This window comes from Buteo buteo, chromosome 3 (genome assembly GCF_964188355.1).
Source record: "Buteo buteo chromosome 3, bButBut1.hap1.1, whole genome shotgun sequence".
NCBI lineage: Eukaryota > Metazoa > Chordata > Aves > Accipitriformes > Accipitridae > Buteo > Buteo buteo.
In genome coordinates, this window is record NC_134173.1 from 63,209,605 (window position 1) to 63,235,008 (window position 25,404).

The following is a 25,404-nucleotide window of genomic DNA, read 5'->3' on the forward strand; positions in this document are numbered from 1 at the left end:
TGGGTTTATTGAGAAGATTATTAAAACCTTTTCATTTAAAAATATTTGGCAGAGACTTCTGCCTAAGTCGGGAGGATGTTTTTACCCAAATCCGCTTCCAACAGAGAAAAGAGAGTTTAAGGGAGGAAAAAACCCAAGCAAAACCTCACCGACTTTCCTCATGGCTGCCAAAAAGGGTCTTGAAAGAGCTTGCCTTGTGAGTGAGAGGGACACCAAGAAGTACTCCTTGGTCCTAGACAGGTAACACAACTCTCCCTTTCCTTCACTGCCACTGCTTTGTCTTTGAGAGCAATATGAGATCACCGATCTGCAGATGGGCTGCAGAAGTCAAAGTACGGGGAGTTTCATAGTGTGTACAGGGAACATCTTTCACTATTTTCAGAATGTTTTCTTTGATTTTTTCCTTCCCAAACTTTCTTATTAAATGTTTGATGCATTTACTAGACAGCAGCCTGATGTGTCTGCATCTGTGATGGATTGAACCAATCTAGTGTTGAAGCAAGTGTCTCCTGCTATGTATTTTTTAAGCTTAGTAGATTTATTGTAGGATGCAAAACCTCATGGATTAGGCTGCAATTTTAGACTGAATTATACTAGTGCTATTGACACCATGTTTGATTCAAGCCTCTTTCATACTTGAATGTCTAAATTATCTGGTAGGAAAGAAATGCACCTCTGTTAAGGACTTGGTCCTGCAAGACTTTATTCATGTGGATAGTCTATCAGACTTGGAGCTGATGTACCTCTGATGTGCCAGAGGTCCTGTAAGTAAATGCTTGCCTGAGTGAGGAAAGACCCTCTGAAAACATATGATATGCTGTAGCTTGGGTTAAAAAATGAGCATAAATGTCTATTACAAAATGGTTTTGCAGTTGAACTTATTTTCATTCTTCCTCTTGACTCAGACCAGCAAGTATTTTTAAAAGAAAATAGCTGCTCAGTAACAGCTTAGCACCTCTTGACATTTCCATTATCTCACTGGTTTTCAGTTTATTTATTGCTTGGCTCTCTTAAAACGCGTGGGACAGAAACTTGGCGTAAACACTGTCAGTTCAAATGGAAATCTGTGTCTCCATGTTCTTATACTGGGGTCACTGCCATCGTATTTTAGTCATTTGAGTGTCTGGGTTATTATTTAAATATTATTACATGGCTCCATAAATATACATGGCACTGTCCAAAATGACTTTTGTGGTAATATTTATATTTTAAAAAGATCCCATATAATTCTGCAATTCGTTTTAGTTACTGAAGACTCTCAGAGCTTTTTTGATAGTTTGCAATTCTATGGGCACAGCTTCAGTGCTTGAGGTCCTTTGGCCCCTTGCCACTTCTGGACACAAGGACATCTCTGGACAAACCCTTTACACAGTGCGGGGAAGGGTGCCCTGAGACAGGGATAGTTGTTAGGCTGCCTCGTGAAGAAACCCTCGTTTTCCCTGGATCACCGGCAACAGGGAATATCCCCAGTGAGAAGAGGGGTGGGATGCACACTGGGGGCAATAATCCTCCGCAGCTGATCCTCCCATCTGAGAGCTGACTCACCTTCTAGAGGGGTTGATTTCTTTCTGATAATTACTTCTGAATTTAGCATTGAAGTTAGTTGGGGTGAATCCCTGCAGCAATCGCAGTTGTGGGGCTGATGGCTGCAGGTATGTCCGACGGGCCCCGAGCTTGAGGGCCAGTCCCAGGAGGGCTCCGAGGCAGAAGTGCTGAGGCGGCTGAGTGATGGCAGTGGGAACGCAGCTCTCCGGGAGGAGGACAACTTGTCGTCCGGGCACGTGGCTTTTGTGCTGCACCTCCCCTCCGCTTTTTTTGCCAGGTGAAATTTGATGAACTGCGCGACCTAATTGCTCCATCCCAGCAGTAAGCAGAAACAGGGGCTGAGGGAAGAGCTGGCAGCCCAGGGGAAGCCCTCTCCCCACTCCCCTGGCAGCCCAGCGACCCGGGGTGCCAGCCAGGGGTCCGGCGCCAGCGGGGTGGGGGGGATGCAGCCCACTGGGCTTGGGCTTGCACAGACCAGCTGTGTGCCCAGCTTCAGGTGTCTTAAGCCGATCAGTAGCAATAAGCTCATCTTAGCCTTTGGTATAAATTACCACATTTTTCCGTTCCCTGTGTGTAGGCTTAATGAACAGCTCTAATGCTTTCAGCAGAATTTATTTTGCACATAGATTGCCTATTTCTTTGCCATCCCCCAGGCTCTTTCTGTTTAATAAATGCCATTATTACAATACACAGGGAACAAAACTGGTTTTATCTTAACCATGTGAGTAGGAAGCCTGAAAACAGACCCCTTTCCCTGCACACAAGGCTGTGGGGGAGAGTGTTTTGTACATGCCAGGCCTGTCTGTCGTCACTAGCGGGTTTGGATGCATTGAGGTTTCTCATGCCAAACTTGAAGTGCTTACAAGGGCGTGGGCTTTAACTGAGCTCTCTGAAAACCAGGTCACTGTAGGCTTGTAGGGTGATTCAGGTTGGAAGGGACCTCAGGAGGTCTTTGATCCAACTTCCCCCTCAAAGCAGGGTCAGCCAAAAGTTCAAACAATGTTGCTTAGGGCTTTTTCCAGTCTAGTCTTGAAAAAAATCTCTCAGGATGGAGACTGCACCACCTCCCTGGGCAATCTGCTCCAATAATGAATTATCCTCACAGTCAATTTTTTTTACTTATATTCAGTCTGAATCTCTCTTGTTTCAACTTATGACCATTGTCCTCATCCTTCCTCCATGCACAGCAATAAAGCTCCATCTTCTCAGTAGCCTCCTCAAAAATAACTGGCAGGCTGCTGCTAGGTGCTCACGAACTGGTGCTCAGGCTGGACAAGTCCAGTTCCTACAGAAGAAGTGCACCAGCCCTCAACCGTCCTGGTTGCCCTCTGCTGAACCTGTGCCAGTTTATTGATCCTTCCTGTACTGGGGACTCCAAAACTGGACACAATATTCTAGATGTCATCTCAAAAGTCTGTCCCAGGTGCAGGACTTTGCATTCGTCCTTGTCGAATTTCAGAAGGCTTCTCCAACCTGCTTATGGCAGCCTTGCCTTCCAATGTATCAGCTGCACCCCCAGGTTGGCATCATCTGCCAACTTGATCAGGGTGCACTCCACCTCCTCCTCCAGGTAACAAAGGTATTACACAGGACTGGTCCAAGGTAAGACACCACTTCTCACCAGCCTCCAGGAAGGGTATGAACCATAATGGTAACAGGCTTTGAAGCCGAGCACTCAGAACCTCCTGCTTTACGCAAAAAGTGTTGTCTGTAAGTCATAGCAAGAGAGCTTCATATAATCTCTCTTTAAACTAGGTTTGAATTAGGTGACTAAGATAGTTTTCTATGGTCTTTTTACAGTCAATGGTGGTGGTGGGAGAGGATAAATTCTTCAGATGATTAATCATTTGTTATGTTATTTTTTATTTGTTATTACCTATCTAGTGATCTAGATAACCACTTATCAAAGTCTAGGGAATGTCTTGACCAAATTCCTGAAGTTTCCATTAATGAAGACAGGCCAGATGATTTTATTTCTTGTTGACAATAGATCTGTGTAATTTTCACCAGAAATATTCTATATCCCACTTCATAAATCAGTGGATATGCATCAGATTGTACCAGCTACACTGTGAACTAGATTTTGGCTTGATCCAGCATGGATTTCTGGATTTCTGATTATGTTGTTTATATGTCATTATAGTGGGATTTTGAATACCATCACACAAGTGAAACTCAAGGCTTCTAGTCTCAAGGTTTTTGTCTTTATTTTGTCTCTGAGACAAGAGACAAGAAAAAAAAGGGCAGGGGGGCAATGTTGAAAGCAGGAAAGATGTGTAAAAACCTTAGGGTTTATCTTCATATAAAAATTTTTAACACAGGACATTAATGTGACCCATAGTTATTCCTATCAGTGAAGCCCTAGGCTTGTAACTGATTCCTGTCTGCCAGGCTTATACCATAGGCAAAAAGTTTGAAGTGAGCCTGGCAGATGATTTCTTCAGGTGGAGATTGATTTTCTGTAACAAGGGTGTAGGGAATATTTTCTTCTTTTTCTGCCTTCCTGCAGGCAATATGAAAACTCTTATGAGATCAAAGAGTCCTCATCAAATAAAGGCTTTCCACCACTCCTTGTGCTTTGCAGAAGTCAATGCTTGGGAAAACTTCAGGTGTTTCTTGTGACTTCTGAAGGGTTTTAGCTGTGGGCCCTGTGGTTAAGTCTCCTTTGTACTGGCTTGCCAGCTGGTCCCAGGAGCACACAGTATGTTAGGGGACTCAGCAAAACCCATCCCATTGCTTTTGCCCTCTTTGTAGGAGACATTAGGATCCTGTAGAAAGGACTGTGTCTGCCCAGTACTGGCCATACACTCTCTCCATTACGCTCACTTCAGTTATGCCCACTTCATCTCAGAAAGAAAATTAGAACCGAGATGGTAGGAGGTATGAAACAGAAAATGAATAACTAGGATACCAGCTCAGAAAATTGATGGTTCAGGGGTATAACAATGATACATAAAATCATGAATGATGTGATGAAGGTAAACAGGGAATGGTCATTCATTATTTCTAACAGTACAAGAACTAATTGAAATAGCAAGCAGACAGCTTAAGAGTAACGAAGTATGCATTATTTTTACACAAATCATAATTAAACTGTGGAACGCAACACTTTCAAGTCAGCCAGGTTTGTGGAAGAAAGATCTGTAAAGGGCTATTAGACACAAGCTCTGGTTCAGACACCTCCCAGCCTCCAGATAGCCAGGTTATAAACAGGGTCTTAAATGACTTGGAAATATTCAAGATTTGTACATCAGTTGAAATCAGAGTGGTGCCAGCATAAGGGAGGTGACTATGGCTTTGATAAATTTTTCTCTAAAGGCAGTTTCATTATCCTTTCAGGCACCAAAAAATTACTATTTTCCCTTGTGAAGGAGATGATCTCCTGTGGGAAGTGCAGCGATTCCACATTTCCACATTTTGCTCTTTTGACTGGGGATCTCATAATGGTCTAGGAGGACAGCAATTATTCCCATCAGCATGCAGATCAAGGCACCCAACAGATCAAGTGAAAACAAGCAAAAGGAAGTTGTAATCAAAAGCTCTTGCTAATGATTTGTGTGGAATCTGCAATATGTATTAATATTTTCTACTTCCCCCCTTCCAGGCATGACTCAGTAGGACCCTTTCTGTGACATTCCCCTGACTATCTTTTTTACAAAGGAAAGAGAATTTGAAATGGAGAAAAGATTATTTTTTAATCTGGGAGTCTGCATGCAGTGTGCTGGTGCAGAGATCTGATGCTCAAAGGCTACATCTTGCTCTAACACACTCAAAAGGGGTTTATGGTTTGACAGAGCTGATCTCTGCACGTTAAGCTTTTGATTCACACATTTATAAATCTGTCTCTTAGATGCTTTTAATTAGTGGCAGGTTGCTCTTGGAAGAAAAAAATAATGGTTACGCACAAGAACTGGCAGGAGTCTTCCTAACTCATTGGGCCAGATGCTGCTCTGCAAGTTCAAAGGGAGCAGCAAATGCTTACCACCTCTGACAACCAGGCCACTTTTATTTAGGTACCCTTTAGACAGAAAACTGTGACATTTGTGGGTTTACGCTGTCTCTGTTTGCTTTTGCATCTGTTCAACAAGATCTGTGGACAGTGCTTTCCTACCCCTCAGTGGTACTCTGAGGTTTTGTTAGACGATGGAGAGACTTGAAGATTAAAAAAGAGAGGGGGATCACAAAGCGACCTATTTTGTTAACAGCAAGGAAAGGATTTGGTGGCTCAGAAATCTGCAGGGGTAATTTTGGCATCCCTGCCCTGACAGGCTGTTGAGCTGATCATGACTCATGCCGTTAAGATGATTTTAACGTTCAATGCCAGCTGATGAAAATTGAGTTAAAGGGAAATTAATTTTACATGCAAACTAGAGAAAAGCATTGGAAGTTAACTCCAGAGAGGGATCACAAGAAAGAAAAACTTGCATGCCCTGATCTCCAGGGGAGAGTGAGAGAACTACAGTATTTTATTCAGCCATCTGGAAGGAATCAGTTTGTGGTACCTTCTGAGTCCAATTCATCAGGAAAATATTGATACATAAGTGACACAGTGCACATGAGGAGCCTGATGAATGTAAAACTAAAGGACTGGAGAAGGACTGGCTAGCGGGGACCCCGGCTGCCAGATGGGCAGCCCATTCCCCAGATGGCCCAGCTCCCATGTATTTATTGTTGTGGGGATAATAAAGGAAAACACTGACAAAAGAACTAAGAAAACTCACTGTCTCCAGGCGTCAGGCATTAGTTGCTCTTTTGCGCAAGCTCCTCACATGCAGTCACCTCCACTGAGCAAACGGAGACCACGTGCTAACCTGCCTGAGAAACAGGCTGACTCAGGGAACATGTCGCATCCTTGGAACATCTCAATAATATTTACAAAACCAAACCCACGCTGATTATCTACGGTGGCAAGGCTTGGCTGCCAAGGTGGGTCAGCTCTTCTCCTTTCCCCAGTACCTCCGCAGTGCTGATGAACACGAGGGACCGAGGCACCTGCAGCTCTGGGGCTGCCTTCGCCTCTTGCCCATCGGTGTGGGGTGCTGCCCTGAGGGGACTTTGGACCCACTGACCAGCTGCAGCCCACACAGGCTGCCCAAAAAGGCAGCTGGAAAAAGCTTGTGATTCCAGTGCAGTTTTTTTCTTGACATTGACTCCTGCAGATTGTCAGCCACCAGCATGATGTCTTTCTAGTGAGATTTTAGGCATCTCGACACTTCCATAAACAGTGCAGAAACGCTACAGAAAGTCACCAGGATCCGTGTACTTCCCAGAGCATGGGTCTCCTTCACGCAACTGAAGAAACAGTTCTTCCTGGTGGCAAAAGAAAGTCCTTAGTCAGAAGGGGGAAAGGAGGCTGGTATTACTGGGGCAGCGAAGCCCAGCCCCACATCATGCCCCCAGGCTAATTTCAGTCTTGGAAACAGCAGTGGAGTTTGCTGCGTGCCTGGGTAGGCTTGCGGGCTACAGCCCTGCACACACAGGCCTTAAATAGCTGTAACACATGGTTATATGCATGTTATGTATGTGCATCTGGGCAGAATTCACCTTTTGATGACACAGTGCACTCCCACAAGTCTCAGTACACGGCAGGGGATGTTTTACCAACAGGGTTATCACATTCAGAGCAGCTGTGGCAGCAAATGTTGTATCCGGAGAGACATAATGGTTTTCAGTCAAGACTCCTGGGACAGGGTTTAGGGTTTAGGGGTTTTTTTTTTCCATTTAAGCTCATCTCAGTTGAGAGATAAGGAGGAGGGAACATGCTTGGTTACCAAAGCACCTTAGACTCTCCTCTGGGGGAGTCTCTGGGATGCTGTAGTGAAAGCGCCAGATGTCAGGGTCATCCAGGAGCTCCTGCAGGCCCCAGACCTCTCTACCCCCATCCCATATCTTCTACGCAGGAGCCCTGAGAAGGACAGCACTGAGGTTTTGTGGCAGAGCAGATCTGGCTGGGAAATCACCTTGTGATGGAGTGATGCTCAATGAGCCACTTCTGCTGAACTTCTCGCCTTTCTATGAAATCAGTGGCACAAAGGGGTCAGCATACTATGGAGAATTGATTTCTCTGATTTTTTAAGTGCCTTTGAAACTTTTGGGTTAATATTTTCTATGCTCAGGCCATGCTGGAAAATTGATAGTTTTTGTACATACATGGAAATTTGAGATAAATAGTTCTGCATGCCAAGAGAGGTGAGAAATATCTTTATTCAATTATAATTGAGAAAAAGATTCTTTTTTTTTCCCAATAGTCTTCCTGACAAAGCTGTTGGGAATAAAAAACTGGGGGGTTTTTGGTAGAATTGTCTCCATGCTATGCTGAATTTTGTTACTATTTGCATGAGGTGCGACTTTTTGAAAATCATATGGTGTGCATAAAATACACAGCCTAAGAAAGTCACCCTATGCTTCAGAGACTGCTGAATGATGTAGGAGAGCCCAAAGAGCTGGGAAACACAGCCAGAGCTGTCATTTCATGTGCAGCTCCCCCCCACAGAGCCCTGCTTGTGCAAGCAAGCCTCTTCTATGACCTGCTCCACTGTTCCTAACGCTGCTTTTATCCTTCAAAAGCATTAATTACATAGTTTCTGGGGCTGCAGGGCTAGACACACATATAACCAGGGTTTTTCTTTTTTAACCTTCTGTTTCTTTCAATCCCGAAGGATGAGGTGGCATCAGAAGAATTTAAATGAAGAGAGGCAGCAGCAGGAAGCAGAAGTTACTGAAGCTAATCCAGCGTATCACTGTCACGGCTACTCACAGGCCTATGAGAACAGAAAAAGGGAACAGCACCAAGCCAGGAGGAAGCTCTGCGTAGCATCAGTAATTTGCATCTTCTTCATGATTGCTGAGATTACAGGGGAGTATGTTTGCTCAAAGAGATCTCAGTTTGGTGCCCAGCACAGCCGTATTCATGCCCTTTTGTACTCACTCTGACAGCAGGGACCCATGATGCACTGAGGTGAACCCACCTGGGATAAAATAACTCTCCTTTGCCTCCAGCCTTTAAAAGAATTGTGGGGGTTTTTTAAGTGAAATTATCAAAATATTTTTACATATCCATTTAAGGATTGCATCTGGGTAGGAATACAAAGATCAGTTAATGGTCTGAACTGTTCTCCCAGGTCTTTAAGCTCAGCTAAAAGTGGTTAGCATGTCTTAGCATCATGTCACAAAAGGTTTCTAATAAATTGGGTTACATTTTTTTGGAAAAGATTAAAAGATTTTACATGTTTATCCAGGCCAATGAGACCTCGGCACTGATGAAGGCTGCTAGCAGCAGGATCTGATATTAAATGCAACAGTCTTTACAAAATCCAGGGAAATCCAGGGCCAGATTCACCATCTGCTTTTCTTCAGCTAAGTCAATGTATTTATATCAGGGCACGTTTATCTTTTAAACTGGCCTGCTGGTGTGTCTCTGGATCAATGGAAGATTATCCCCCTGTCTAATTAGCTTTCACTTCTGGACCCATCCTACAATATCCAATTTAAGTATTTGGCTTGGTTGTAGAGCATTAGCTTTCATTTTGTCCCGCTGATCTGTTCTCTGCATGGCTTCTGTCATATTTATACCCACCTGGCTCTTTAATTTCCCCTCCTCTGCAGCGAGGTGAGGTGAGGTAAGGTAAGGCATGAGGAATCCCACAGACTTTTGCCGCATGTCCCCCAGGGGAGGTAACAAAAATCAGCCAGGAAGGCCTTTGAAACCCAGGTTTTCCCAGTTAAGCATCTCTGGAGACCCATGAAAATGAAATAGAAAGGTTTTGTCTTCCCCACAGGTAAGAAGCGGAGGCACCGAAAGAGCCGCTGCATATCTGCCTCCTCCCCTGCCTGCCAAACCCAGCAGGGACTTCTCCAGCTCTTCCCTCCCACACGCTTCGTCTGCATGAAGCCCCGTTGTTTGTAGGTCACGTGCATTTCCCCCATGAAAACCGGTGCATACCACTAATCTCCATGCAGTAATTTCCAGTGCCAGAAGTAATGCATTATTAACAAAACCATATAATCAGTAGGCTTAAGTTTGGTGAATGCGGCAATGCTAGAGGATAATTGGAAGGACAGATGATATGTTAACTAAATGTTTCATTTTGCTTAATGAATCATACAGCTTTTTTGCAGTGACAGCTTAAGTAACAGGCTTGAAGACCATTTTGCTCCAGACCATTAAACTTTGACAAACCAGTTATTAACTGCAGTTACAGACAGCAGTCTATGGAGATTTTTGTAATTATGAACCATACATTTAATTTTTTTAATCGTTAGGCTAGACTGCCTGTGCCTGATGATTGACCATTGAGTGACTGACAATTTCTACCGTTTTGTGGTATACAAAGCTATAAACATCCATTGTGGGTAACAGTAAGTCATAAAGGCCTCTTGTTGGGAGTATTGATACAAAGCAAGAAAAGCCTATAACTATTACACAAGCTTTACTATTGAAAATAAGGATTATGCCCCCCTTCCTTCTCCTCTTAAGGGCAAACAGCTTCCATGGGCATTATTATGCTAAACAGAAGAAACAAAGCTGCACCACTCTCAAAGAGGTTGAAAAGTTGTGCTTCTTTGAATCCGTAGAATTTTCCTGTGATATTTTTGCTCAAACCATCTGTGCTGGCCCTTACTGCTCTCCCAAAAGGGGCACTGTTGGCTGAGCCTAGTGCACCAACTGCCTCCGAAAGACAATTATCTTCTCTTCTTCTAATGCAGATCCATCACAGTCTCCATAGGTTTGGAGATATCAGTCAAACTGATGACACCCTGTGTACAACCCTGATATAAAAGTGCTTTCCAACGATTTTTAGTGGCTAAGAACCAAATGTGGATTTCAAAGTACTTTATATCTATTTGGGCACTAGAAAGAGAGACAAAACCCTGCATGTGTCCTCATGTCAAAAAGGAATGTAAAGACTTCACTGGGTTGCTAAGATAAGCAGACTGATATCTCAGAAACTCACCCAAGGCATTAGTTATGCCAACAATACACAAAATAATAATTTGCCAACATTCTTCAAAGACAGCAGGCTAGAAGCAAGCTTTTGTAATGCTGTCCCGCAGAACATGGAAATACAGTATCTAAAATGCAATAGGGTTTTGCAGGCAGCCTGTGCTCTACATATTTGTTTGTTGAAAGATAGCTGATGCCTTGGTTGTTAACATCTGTGCACTGTCAGACAAGCCTGCTTCCCTCTGCTATGCAAAATTGCTTCCAACTTGAGAAACAGCTAGACCTGCAAACAGTGAAAGACTAAGAGCTGTGTCATGACCAAAAAGTTTATATGCATTTACACCTGCACATGCTCTGGGAAATCCCTATTCTGTTGCATTTTTCATTTTACTGCAAGGAATGAGATGCACCCAAATTCTGCAGTCATGCTCAATCCCTTTTGGGAAGTAAGTTTCAGGCAGCTGTAAATGGGATGTATAGGGAGGCAACAGAGGAAAATAATATATGCCCTATATGTGCAATATACGTTCTCCTGCAGTGACAAATCATACAGTATTAGGTATTCTAATCTAAATTCTGCATATGGGAGGAAATTAAACAGACAGTCCATCCTGCTGGCATGAAGACTTTCCATCTATAAGGAAACAAGAGATATGTCCCTTTGGCAGTGGTATCTTGTCAAAGGTTTGAATGAGGCATTTTACAATGTTTTTCAGGGTTCATTGACTCTCATATGGGTTGTGGTCAGGAGGAACAGGTGAGCTGAAATTAATTAAACAACTGATGAAGGATGGAAATATATTGCCAAATGCAGAAACTAGATGTTTTGGCTCTATTATTTCACATGTCCATTTTTCTACATATCCACTCTGATGAAAAGATTCCCCTGCTCTAACAAGTTGGCGGGACAGCTTCCTGTCTGTGGTCCTCGTCTTCTACAGACACCAGCAGCTGGGGTAGTTTAAAGCAATCTTTTAGTTTCTTTGGATTTGCCTTTAGCCCTGAGACATGGTTAGAAGAATTTGGCAAATTAATGATATTTGGCTTACTGGGTAAAAGAAATGTGGTTTCAGATAGCCTAAAATGGTTAGGGTTTGGGGTTTTTTTCAGAATTCATATGAAACCAAAACCCCCCAAAGTAAAATGACATTCAGACTCATTTTTTCCAGCTCTAGCAGGAAAATTAAATCATGCATTACAGATGCAAAATAATAGATTAGTCCTGTGAACAGAACATTTTTCTCTATGCTCTCACCAAAATGGTCAGTTATCACAGCTCTTCTACTGGGACCTTTCCTTTTATACTTGTTTTAGTGTTGCCTGTGACAAATAAACAGTTTGTCATCCAGCCATCCAAAACTCAGGAAGAACATGCATATTTTCCTATAACAAACAGGAAATTAATACCATAAGCTAAGTCTCTGAGTTTTTGCACATACATAAAAATATCAGTGATCCATGAAAAGATAGTGGGAGTATACTTGAAACATGATCCCTAATACTGCTTTTCACGAAGAAATCTGATATTAAAATAGTCACAGTAAAACAGTCCAATAGTAATATAACCACAGCACTAATGTATCACAGCTCTTATTGTCCTTAGGACTGTCTTTCTCTCGGACAAAGAAATTTAGCTTATTTCTTTCTATTAATTCATCCCTTTCACTGCATGAATGAGGTACAAAATGAAACTATCTTTGAAGAAGACTTTTGAGTTGTGTGTATGATCACTGAAAATTGAGTGTCCCCTTTGATTCACAACAAAGCAGGTCTCGAGTTTGATCTAGTCGACTCAAACTTTTGACCAGAGCCATGATACGGTCGCGTGTTTCACACAGGTGGGCAGATTGCCGGGAGCCTGGCGGTGATCACCGATGCGGCACACATCCTGGTGGACCTGACAAGCTTCCTGATCAGCCTCTTCTCACTGTGGCTTGCCTCCAAACCTCCCACCAAACAGTTAACATTCGGGTGGCACCGAGCAGGTAGCAAATGTGTCACAGTATGAACATGTGGAATGGGAAAGGGAGGTCATCATAGCCAGGGACTGGAAAACTCTGATGTCCAACAAAGGTCTGCAGATATTTAGAGATAGCGCACTAATGCACTCAAAGCCCCCAGGATACAGGACAAATAGAGCAAGCCAGTGAGCTTCAAAGAAGTAAAGAGCACAGTCATCTATTAGCCACAAACGTCTCTTTCAGTTCATAATTTAATATAGTTTTGGGCTGGTGCTAGCTCTGGTTGAGATAACAGCAACTTCCCTCAGTGACCCGAGTGTGAGGAGGACCAAGTCCTCAATCTACTATGAAACACAAGTTTCCATAAAAGCAGCAATACCCATAAAAATGAGGGTCTACTCAATTTATAGAATGATAAAGCAAATAATTAATTAAAAAAAATTATGTTATTCTTGTAGAAAAGTGAGATCCTTTAACATTTACCATCTTCTAAATCCTCTCCCTGCATATCTCTTTATCACTGCTGTTTTTTATCAGATGGAAGTACTGGCAGGTTTTTAGAGCTCTCTGTCCTCAACCAAAATCAATATATTTACAGATGACACCTAATACCAAAAGCCTTACAATCAAACACAGGTGCTTTTACAAAAGACAAGACACCAGCAAAATATTAACTATGAGAAAAATTTTCTGGGTTTGTGTTTCCGTTCAAGATTTAGACACCTAAGTATCAATGTCTACACATACATGAACACATATAAGCCCAGGGTCCAAGTTTCTGATAGGTTCAACAGAAATCTAGACTCCATTCAGCTACCTAAACATAAAAGTCTAGCGCTACATCCGTAGGGTGTCTGAGACTTACACATGGGAATGGCAGCTATTGCACGAGACCCACAGGAGGCTGCACAGGATGCCAAGCACAAGACCAGGGCATCTCAAATGCCACCAGACACTCCGAGTTAATAAACTAGGATGTGTTCCCAGTCAGTGAATGGAACAGGGAGCTGTGTGAATCACCATTAATTTGATGTCCATTGTCCACAAAGGGAGCTTAGACACTTAGTTCACACCTACATGTAGGCATATTAATTTAGTTGTCTCGGTCTAGAAATGAATCCCGTGCTGGGTGTCTTAGGGCTCAATTTAGTTGCTTATATGTAAGTGATTAATGCTGTTTGAAATGCCCTAACATGTTCCACAAAGTCTCCAGCTGCCACTCTGGAAGTCTGTGGGTCATCCATACACCTCATATCAAGCCGTACATGGTAGTACCAGTGAATCTCAAATGGCTCTAGACACCTATGCACCTGAACTGAGGACTCAGGTGACAAATGCTTCAAGGATGTTCAATATGAAGGTCCAGAAGCGGCTTCTGACTCAGGATGTCTGTAGGCCAAGGTTGCTTGTAGCTGCAGATTGTACCAGGGAAGACATATGCCATACTCATCCTATCTTTATATTGCTCCCTAAGTATATTCTACCAGCTTTGCTGGAAACAGGCTGCTGGGTGAGGGGGAGGTTTAGCATGACTGAAGCGTGGCTGGAATTATGTAGACAACACACAGCTGAATTTTGCAGCCTTAGCAAACTACTTACCATCAGTCGATCCATAATTACTTTTTGTGTTTATGGTCTCTTAGCCTGGGAAGAAAGAAAAGTGAAAGAGAGACTTCTCTCTTGCTGACATTGGCAGGTTCAGCCACGTCATGTAGCTTCACCCTCAGTCTGTTAGATTTTTTAGTTTTTTGTCATTGCAGTGCAGAGCTTCAAACCCAATCTTTTATTGCCTTTTTATGCTGGTAGCAAAGAGAGCCTTGCGTCGAATGTCAGTGGCTATTTAATTGCATTCCATGATAGTTATGCTGCTTCTTGCTTATTTTCCCAGCTGTATTTCCAGTTTAATATGCAGGTGGGTGCCTTAATAGAGTAGCTGAGGTCAGTCAGGTGGGTGGCAGAGTCACGGCGCACTGACTACCAAGGTCTTGCAGCTGCAGCCCTCCATGACACTGGAAGCTGTTTTTTCACTGCTTTGCTCAGACTGATAGATAGGGTTTGTCACACAAAGACTGTGTACGACAGGGCTTAGGTTTAGCAGAAGCCATTTGAATGCCTCCTGTCCTCTAAGCCAGAACCAGGCAGCAGAACCAGTCGAGACAGCAGTTCAACGCAATCCCTTGGGTGTGCAGCTTGCTTTCAGCAGCATGGCTTGAAGCACAATATTGAATGAGACTGATAGTGTGAGCCAGACCTACTTCCAGGTAGGAAAGCTCTCTTCAACCTCAATTTCTTTATCATCTCTGATATGATTCAGAGATTCCCGAACAATTCTACACTATTATTTTCTGCACTGTGTTAGTGCTCGTGATTCTGAAGAAATGTAACCAAGAACACCTTGAGTTAAACATTTAGGACTACTGAACTGGTCTGTAAGCTTAGCTAAATTTTTGCTAAGATATGACATTGAAAAGTAATATGTATTTTCACCTATGTAGGTAAAGATGACCTCTTACATATTCCATTGTGGAATATGCGCACATATGCATGCAGATATTCATACAGGTGTTCAGAAAAGCTGTTGGTTCCTTTCACGCCAATGATAGCATAGCCATCAACACATTCAGCTGGGCCAAGCTTGCAGGGTTTCAACCTGTAACTTGCAGAAAATATAAGCACCAGGTATGCTTTATGTTAGCTTCTCTCTATCTACTTTTAAGCAAAACTAGATTTCCCTGACAGTACACTTCCATTTGTTATTTGTCAGCTGTACATAAAATATTTATTTTGATAAGCATCTGAAGCCTGGACTGCTGCAAAAGCTGTGACCCTCATAAAAATATATGCAAAATCATACATTCAGTTTCAGCTGCTTTCATGGACTGACAGTGGAGGTCTGTGCAAGTGCTTTGCTCTTTCTGGCTATCTACCGCCTTTCACTTTACTGTGAGCTTTCATTTTCCTTGGTATTGTCTCAGTTGTGCTCATAAAGTGCCACATTTACCCAGTCAAGTCACATGGCAATTACTAGTCCCACATCGTATTAAAAGTATGCTGCACGTTCATATGAACGTCCTCAGACCTCTCCTATGGCAATGCAATAAAAGGTGGCCTTGGGGACTGGATTTATTTGAGCCCAACTCAGAGCCAATAGAGACAAAATTAAATTTTGCTGCCCCAGGGAAAAAATAACTTCTTTCGTCCTCATCATTGCTGGTGGCACAAAAATGATTTTGTGGCATTGGCAGGATGAGTCCCAGGAGAGAGGAAAAAGAGGTTTTGCTGGCAGGACCTCGCTGGGGGCTGTCACTGCCTTTCTGAGGTGTGAAGGGATAAGAGGTGTGCAGGAACAAGGGAGGCTATTGGAGGGGATTATGTCTGCCAGTGGGTTCAGGTGAGCTGTGCCTCTCTCCTTCCCTCCAACCTGTGCTCCTGTGACCAAGATAATCTTGTTGGGGAAGGAAGGCTGGTTCCTGGGGTCTTCACATCATACTGGCAGAGTCAGGCAATTACATAAGATGTAAAAGAATTGCTCTTTTATGGTCTCTTCCCATTACAGCTCCTTTTGCTCCTCCCAAAACTCCCCAAATTATCTTTTCCATCTCTCCAATTTCTCCAAATGCCGCATGAACTCAAGACTGGAAAGCAGGAGCAGGTAGAACAGGGTCAGGCCACCACACGCAGAGGGCTGCCCGGGGCAGCCACTGGATTTGCTATGACCAGAAAGGGGTTTGGCCCATTCTTTGTGAGCATCAAGGCTGCCAACACACAAGAAGTAAATATCCTGACTACAAAGCTCACAAACCTGGAACTATTACCATCAGTCTCTTAAAAATTCTTGCATTTCTGTTATGACTCCTGTTAAAATCAGATTGTTTTAATTCCTAGAAATTCTGGGAGCTTTGATGTCTATGGTAATCATTTGGATGGTGACTGGTGTGTTGACATATTTGGCTAGCATGAGGCTGCTACACCCTGATTATGATATTGATGCTACAGTGATGCTCATTACCTCTGCTTGTGCCGTGCTCGTCAACATCCTGTAAGTTATGTTGGTTTCCTCTCCATATAAATTTTGAACCTTGAACCTGCCGCTATATTTCAATAAAAAATGATAGAGAGATATTGGCCTCAAAAATATTGTGTTTATGAGTTTCATGAGGATATGGAAAGGGGAAGAGAAAAGAAATCCTGCTTCTCATTGAAGGTTGCAGTTGCTTTCTTCCTTTCTGTCAGCTGCCACACTGGGAAGGGAAATTATGAATGCACAAACTGCAGGAAAAGATTAATTTCCATCTCACTTTTTATTAAATGTCAGAACATTCAAGAACTCTATAGAAAATGAGGCCTCATTAATTCCCCTGTTCACAGACTTTCTTGTTTGTGTAAAAAACACTGAATCACCTAGGAATTATCTGCTTATCCACTCTTTTTTACCTAATTTGCCTGATTTTACTCTTCAGCATTCAGAAGTGAAAGAATTGATGACATGTGTGACATCACTGCTTTCAGAGATGCAGTAACCCTGCTGATATTTGCAGCTTTACATCTCTTGCAGATTAAGCCTGATCCTGCACCAGACTGGCCACGGGCACAGCCATGGGGCACAAGCCAGGGAACATGTGTCGGCCCCTCCAGAAAAGGCAGCTCTGAGCAATGCCAGTCTGCGGGCAGCCTTTGTGCACGCCATCGGAGATCTGTTCCAGAGTATTAGTGTGCTAATTAGCGCACTTATCATCTTCTTTAAGGTTAGTTTTATTAGTTCACTTGCCTTCCTTGCAATTAAGGATAACAGTTATTTTCATAGCATTGTGACACTAGGTACTATGTAAATATTTTCTCTGTCTTAATGATATACATTGTAATTTAGTGAAAGACAATTATACTTATTCTTGGGAATTGAAATGGCTGTTGAACGTGCAACACTTGCTTCTTGGTGTTTCAACTGCAAGGAGGATACTTTGGTGTCTCTCCCTTTCTTCATCTGTAGCACTTTCATTCCCTGTGCTGAGGCTCCCTAACAGGCAAAGGAGGCCAGCACTCATTCTGTACTAGATGAATGGAATATATTATTCTTTGAGATTAACTAATTAAAAATGGCAATAACCAACAATAATGAAATTAACAAAGTGATGTGTTCATATTTTTCTAGCCAGAATACAAAATAGCTGACCCAATCTGCACATTTGTGTTTTCCATCTTTGTTTTGGCAACCACCATCACCATTTTAAGGGATATTTTGATTGTGTTAATGGAAGGTAGGACCTGATTCCAGAATCAATACAGTTATATTTTGGGGTTTTTCTCTCTTTTTCTCCATAATGCTTATACTCGCTGACAAAAGTATAATAGCACACTTCTGTATCAGTTTCCAATATTCTTATAATTCTGATCATACTTTAAACCTAGTTAAAATTTTAATCAAAATTGTTTTCCACCATTGCACCAGAAGATTTATACATATGCCAGTCTTCGTAAAAATCTGTGGACTGGTGTTTTGCTAATGAACTCCCAATGTGTTCCTAAAAATGAGTTGCTTTTGTTTGTTGTATGTGTAACATTGCTTTTTATCACCCCTTTGGCATATGAGATGTCTACTCACTTTGTTCATTGTGTAATTCCTTTGCCCATGTGAAATTCAAGTCTTTGCCAAAAAAAACCCAAAGAAAAGAAAAAGATTGTGCTTTGAACTGTGTCTATGAAATAGGCTGAGTGCAAGAGGCAGAAGTTTAAAAGATTTTTAGTTACGCTAGTCCAGAAAAGCAAGCTGATGGAGCTTTCCAGTCACGTTCAGGTGCAAGGGAGTAGACAATTCTCAGCACATCAGCAGCAAGAAGGACTAGGCTTAGCAATATTTAATCCTGTCAGCTACGGGCCTGAACATTTGATTTGCAAGGCCAAATGACTTGAGCAGTCATAGATGCATGGTTTTGCTTTCCTTACACTGAATAATATAATGCAACCTCTTTCTCAGCTATGAAGACATAAGAATTAAAGGGAAAAGTAGCTCTAACAGTGTAGGTTTTGAATTGATAAAAGTTACTCTGTGACCGTCTGCATGGCTATTTACTTCTCTCTTTCACTTTGCACCTATTTCTATTTCAAGAAAGAAAATTTCCAATATTGTTTTACAGTAAAGCTTCATTCTGGGGTTGGTTTGCTTTCAGTGATTGTGAGGTAGAGATACATTTGTGTAGAAGTGTACCTAGACAGAATGCGGCATCTGGCTGTATCTCGGCTGCCAAAAAATAAGAAGATCTCTTGATTACTGAAAAAAATCAAACTACCAGGAAGGCCTGGCAGCCCCTGACCCTCGGAGGTCTCTTTCTCAGAGCAGTGATTCCCAGCTTCCATAAGCAGTGCTGACATGCCAAAATTGGCAATGTTCTGATCCCCTCTGCAGCAAGCCCTTTTACACTGTCCTTCTGGGGAGGTCTCTAAAGCCAGTTTCCTACCTCCTAATACCATATAGTTCGCAGAATTTTCTAAAGAGAAATTGGATGTTTGAGCTGGTATGGGAGGTGGCTATTGCCCCACGTATCCAGTCTGTCCCGGGGTGCCAGCCCTACAGCCCCTGCAACTGACTGTGTCAGGCAGGCACTGACTGTCCGTGGTTTTCTCTAAAGAGCATGTGTATGTCAGTGTCATGTTCTACTAAGTCGGTACTCCATATAGCATATCATTCCTGTAATAAACAGATAGGTCAAAGCATACAACACTGAGGTTATTAATGATTACAAATAATTATCAGACAAAATTAACCAATACTGTGCTTATCATTATTATACTTCATAACTGGTGGCATTAAAAATATTTTTCAGTTTACTGATCCAAGTGAAGCACGCTGACCATAGCTGTGCACGTGGGCATAGAGTGGTTTGCATTTCCAAACTGCCAAGTCTCACTTCAGGGAAGATCTGTAGTTAAATTCTTTGGTCAAACCTGGATTTACATTAAAATCTGAATTTCATGTTGCAACTCACCCTATTACAATTGTCCTCACCCTGAACGAGGGTCATCACCATCATCATCTTTTGTAAGTAGGTTCATCTAGGAAAACAGTCACTGATGTACTCAATAACTAGACCTGGGATCTAATCTCATCAAAGATTCCTGAGTCAAACCATTTTAATCTTTATGTTTGTCTTTCCCTCTCTACTAAACAGATGCCTCTCTATTGTGTAAATGTATTGAGGACAGAATCCCTCAGAGGTGCTCAGGTAATGCCATAAAATCTGCACTCACAAAAGACGTTGGTGCAAAACTAGGACATGATCTAGCTCACTTCCCTATGTAAACTGGACTCTCAGAGTATCTCCTAAGACATGCATGAGTCTTATTCTTCTGTGGAGAAGTATAAAATAAGGGATAGGATTAAATTTCACAGTGAACTCTGAAATAGACAGGTTTTCCAAAGCATTGAATATTTTTATAAAATTTATACATCTAACTGAACAAAGGTTCATGATGCATTTTTCCTCTGATAATCATTATTCTTATCTCTTCAAAATATTTTTTTCCCATCAACTTCTCCTTTTAAGGAATATCAAAAGGATTTGCTTATGATGCAGTGAAAGCGAGAATTTTAGCAGTTGAGAAAGTGGAGTCTGTTCACAACCTTCATCTTTGGTCTCTGACAATGAATCAGACTGTTCTATCTGCTCATGTTGCCACAGGTCAGTAAATTTCTGCAAACAGGGAGTAAGTATTCAGCTGCTGCCTAGTAAAGGTCAGTCTCTCCTGATTGGGATACAACTGACTGTATATTTGTTGCTTGTTAAAACAAATGTCATCATTTTGTTGGAAAAATAACAACAACAAAAGCTCTCAGATCCTCCTCCCAGAAATCTTGCCAAAACAACAGGGACCTCTGTTTAGCCCAAAACTTGAAAACTGCAGAGGTTGTGGAGAGAGGGAGTAAACTAAAATATATTTTAAATAAATTAGAAGAGTTAGACCTAGGCTGGATTTTTCTCACAATATTAAATAGATTTTGGAGTGGATTTGTCAAACTTGAAAACTCTTGTTCCCTGTGAGAAAAACTTACAGGGCAAAACTGCATTCCTGATGCATCTCTAGCTGTAAAACAATCTTTAAAGCATAGCTTGGAGTGTAGAGGTAACTGCAGGGGAACAGTTCATCTTTAAAAATATATTTTTTAAATGTCCTTATCCCTGTTGACAACCTGTCCACTACCCAGCTCAATTTCCTTGTTTATCTGTTTGCTTTGTACATGTTAAGATTTATGTAAGAAAAAAATTCCACCTGTGTTTGGCCAAGAATGGGTTCAGAGGCGAAGTCCTCCATGGAGTCCTCGCTTCCCCAAAAGAGTGGGTCTATCAGCCACCAGAATCACTTGGCACTGTTGCTACTCCCTGACTGGATGAGCTAATCTTTATTAAGTATTCCTGCTTTCCTCCAGTATTCTGCCAAACTGAATTTCTTTGGTAATTACTCTTAGCTCAGCTCTTGCCAAAATTGCATATTCCGACCACATTTGAATGAACAAACTTTTGCTGACATGCATGTTCCTGAAAGGAGGATAAGAAGGACAAGAAACACTTCTCCAAACAAACTTCTTGTTAGAAGTTTGTGAATAGTTTCTGTCAGTAAACACTTACTGTTCTTTGAAGTATTATATTATATGCATTTTGATTATTTTCTGCTTGCTATCTATAGCAGATGCAGTGGACAGCCAGAAGATTTTGAGAGATATTACCCAAGCCCTGTTTGAGCATTACAGCTTCCACTCCATCACCATTCAGATTGAATCAGGAGAGGATCAGAAACGAGACTGCTTCTTCTGTCAAGAGCCCAGGGATTAAAGGGAACAGTTTGCTATGCAAAATAACGATCACCCCTCTTACAGGTCAATGGAGGCTGTGTGTGCTGGTTGTATGTGACTGATTAACAACAAACGGTAATTAACTGAACTAAAAAGCCCTGCCACTGCAAGCAGTGCAGGGACCTTTATTTGTTGGTAACATCTACCAGGAGAGAACATGTGTTAGGCCCATCCATCAGCTAGATTACCTGTCCATCAGCGGCTACTTTCAATTACAAGAGAAAGTATCTAAATTATTCTTGACTGGAGCAACAGATTGGCACTAAAGCAACATTTAAGAATGCCTGTTTGTAATCACAGGTAACAAAAAACTAATCAACCTTCAAATTACCAGCAGACCAATTATCACAAAATGTAATGAAATGTAAGTTTCGTGTTAGCAAAGCTCAACACTTACTGAGGATAAAAGAGAAAATTTAAATTAGCACATGGGATGAAGAGATCTGGGAAAGAAAGAGATGGTGGCATGTGCTTTCCCTGCCTTTTGGCAGACACTCCTCCTCCTGCATATTAAGGGAAGTATCAGATGTGCACCATATTCTGCAGTGTGGATCACAAGAGGATTCACTCCATTCACATTTGGTGGATAGATTTTTGTTTTTAGCTAGCCCTATCTATTTTTCAGCTAGCCCTCAGCCAAACTCTTTTCTGCCAGACATGGGCAGTATTTTCTACTATCAAGACAACCCATAACTTGTATTGCATTACATCATGTTATGTTGTGGTGGAACATTTGTAGTGGATTTTTGGGTGTCTGTGTCACAAGTTACCACTGGGTAGTGACAGTAAAACAGACCAGGTGCTTCTAGAAAAGGAAAAAATAATTAGGACAAGGAAAGACTGTGGGCCATTGTGAACATCACATCTAGTGTCCTTCATGGTATGGCCTGTGGGGAGTTACCCAGTAATGCTACATCCCTGAAGTTAGATAATTAAAAAACCCTTTGGCATATCACACAGCCATTCATTGTACTGGGAAGGGACGTGCCTCCCTTTCAGTCAGCTAATTCTCAGATTCCTTAACAGGATGTGTTAAATATTCCTCTTCTGCATACCTGGCAATGGTTACTGCAGAACTGGGAGCAAAGAGTCAGGTCTCACTGCAGTGCCTCTGTTTTTGTCCAATCAACCGAATTAAACTCTCACCTGTTAGCAAAAACAAGGGTTGCATTTCAAAATGCATGCTCAACTGCTTCTTCACAAAACAATTCTGCCCTTGCCCATTATAGTGCAGCTTCACTTTCCATGCAGAACTAGACGTAATGTTTTCCCACTCCACAATCCTCACTCCCACAGCTATAGGGCTCATTTTATTAACAGGTTTGTTAGAACAGAATAAAGTATGCGATACCGAGTGGTACTGCGTTTCTAGGCTGACAGCTGGATGGAGCTTTGTGTTACTAAGGTATAAAAAGGCCTTGCTATTTAGAGAATTCAGTTTTATTTGCAATAGGTTCACATTAGTTTTCTACTTTATCATCCTAAGGAGATTAGAATTTATTATTAGGGGCTTTTGGTTATGGATAATACATAACTATGTGATGATAGATTGATGTATTAAGCTTGCACTTGTTATCTAGTAGGGGTAACAAGAAATTATTCTGCTATGTGGAGGCATCCCAGAAGATCTTAGTCAGGTAACCTCCCACTGAAATCAGATAAGGTATTAAAACACAACATGCGCTAAGAAATTCATGAGTATCTCATTATTTACTGGCTTGAAAGAACTGAGAACACAGCAGTGGTATTAAGTACAGTGATAAAGACAATTCTTGCCCTTTACAGCTGAAACTCCAGAAGATACGACATATAAATCAAAGTACAGTAAGAAACCCTAAATGAAGAAATTCACTTGTATTTTGGCCAGTTTCTCTGCTGGTATAATTTTGCATAGGTGCCTCCTACCAAAGACAATTCAGCTGTGCTTGTTAAGTAATCTGAGCATCTTTTTCATTAGTTGGGGAGGACAAGTTAATAGTGTTGCCTTCATATGAAAAAATTGTCTTTCAAAATATTTTGAATAAGATGAGGACACAGACCTGTATATAATAAGGAATTCTGAGGAACAGTTCTATGGTCAAGGACAATGTAAAAGATAATGAGTGGGTGACAGAAGCATTCCTACAGATTCAGTTCTGAGATTTAGGCTGAGGTGGAGATAAAGACCAGAAGTTTAAGACCAAGTGTTGATCTTGGAAAAAAATAGAAACAGACAAGTGACATGATCTACCAAGAAAGCTACCCAAGTAGCAGAGCTGTGGAAAGCTGGATGGAAGCAACACAAGAGGGGCTGGAAAAAAAGAAGATTCAGCAGCCAGGATCAAGACTGATGAGGCTATTGTGCAAATGAATTGAAAGGATGGGGAAGTCTTTCATTACGTTTTGGAAAAAGGAGCAGTGAAATATAGAGACATGAGGAAAGAAGGAGGTAATCCAAAATAATGATCCTTAACGAAAGGGAGTGAGGGAAAGTTGTGAAAAAGAAGGTTTAAGAAGGAACTGAGGTAGCAGCTACCAGCCACAAATAATCCAGATGATCCATCAGACTCTCAGAATGGTACTGGGTATGTGAGTAGTAAAGGTCAGGACAGGAATGGGGAGGAAGAAGAGAAGTTTGGGTTTGTTAGCAGCAGTAGACGTTGTATTTTACATGAAAGAATTTAACCACGTATCTTCAGCAAAAGCTAGAGACAGTGCAATTGTCTCTACTTCCTATGGTGGCATTTACTCTAGCAAACCACTGTAGCAAAAGTAATGCAATGGCTTATGAAAACCTAAGGAAATTTTACCTAAATATAATAGATTGAAGACGAATTTAGAGCAAATATTTACCTGTTGTTATGAATATTGATATAAGGAGCTGAATCTTTAATGCTCCCAGTATGTATATGAATGTAAAATGTATATTTGTTCTTCATTCCTGTCTAGACTGATCCTCAGGGATATTATCTCGGTACAAGGTTGTTTTCTGAATACTGTCTGACTGGCTGGGGAAGATTTCTGCAGAAATGCTACTGCGATGCAGAGAGGCCAGGGCTGAGAACTTCAGAGACAATTTCTAGACTTCTCTGCTTTTATTAACTTTACATCCTTTTGATTGTCTGCAGAATAACTATAAGAAAATTAACAAAAAATTGCTGTCTCTAAATTATTCTTGGAACTACTGTGAAACAGAAAAGTGTTTGTCACGTAAGTGATTTGTTTTCCATGTCTGACTGTTTTTTGGTGGATTTCAGTTTACGTGGGCAAGTACCTGGCTTTACTGGCTAGCACTGAAATTTTATGTACATAAGTATATTAATCTTCCTTTAAATTTTAATGTAGTAATTTTGCAGCTTGTAAATTATATAGTTCTCCATTCCCCAAAAAGCACTCTTTCACTTTTCACAACCAAAATCTAACACATTGAGCAGAGCCTGAGGATAAGGTGTTTGTAGAAGCTCAAGACTTTTTGGAGTAGAAACCATGAAATGGGCAAATGCAAAGCTAAAGTTTCCTCATTCAGCACTGACAAAGGGCCTAAGTGTCAATATTATGCTGAGATGATGTCATGGTTTAACCCCAGCCAGCAACTAAGCACCTCGCAGCCACTCACTCACTCACTCCTCCCCCCCTTCCCTGCTGGGATGGGGAGGAGAATCAAAAACAAGTAAAACTCGAGGGTTGAGATAAGAACGGTTTCATAATTGAAATAACCCACACAGACATAATAATAAAACACAATAATAATAATAATAATAATAATAATAATAATAATAATAACAATAATAATGAAGAGAAAAAGAGAGTGAAACATAACCCAAGAAAGACAAGTGATGCACAATGCAATTGCTCACCACCTGCTGACCAATGCTTAGCCAGTCCCAGAGCGGTTATCTGCCCCTCCTGGCCAACTCCCCCCAGTTTATATACTGGACATGACATCATATGATATGGAATATTCCTTTGGCCAGTTTGGGTCAGTTGTTCTGGCTGTGCCCCCCACCAACTTCTTGTGCCCCTCCAGCCTTCTTGCTGGCTGGGCATGAGAAGCTGAAAATCCTTGACTTAGTCTAAACATTACTTAGCAACAACTGAAAATATCAGTGTGTTATCAACATTCCTCTCATACT

General features: G+C 41.6%; 1 protein-coding gene across 1 annotated transcript; it reads left to right on the plus strand.

Moving 5' to 3' along the window:
• Positions 1 to 160: 160 nt before the first annotated feature.
• SLC30A8 (solute carrier family 30 member 8) lies at positions 161 to 21,272 on the plus strand. Its single transcript, XM_075024400.1, has 8 exons — positions 161 to 240; positions 8,205 to 8,409; positions 12,336 to 12,474; positions 16,336 to 16,489; positions 17,006 to 17,195; positions 17,600 to 17,705; positions 19,989 to 20,123; positions 21,127 to 21,272. The coding sequence occupies exons 1-8, from the start codon at positions 161 to 163 to the stop codon at positions 21,270 to 21,272; spliced, it is 1,155 nt and encodes a 384-aa protein (XP_074880501.1).
• The last annotated feature ends 4,132 nt before the right edge of the window (positions 21,273 to 25,404 follow it).

Bases quoted from the DNA above. Each gene is read 5' to 3' on its own strand.
- SLC30A8 (XM_075024400.1), top strand. From the start codon at position 161: ATGGCTGCCAAAAAGGGTCTTGAAAGAGCTTGCCTTGTGAGTGAGAGG. The intron at 17,196-17,599 runs GTTAGTTTTATT...ATATTTTTCTAG, and splicing joins CACTTATCATCTTCTTTAAG to CCAGAATACAAAATAGCTGA. The intron at 20,124-21,126 runs GTCAGTAAATTT...TGCTATCTATAG, and splicing joins ATCTGCTCATGTTGCCACAG to CAGATGCAGTGGACAGCCAG.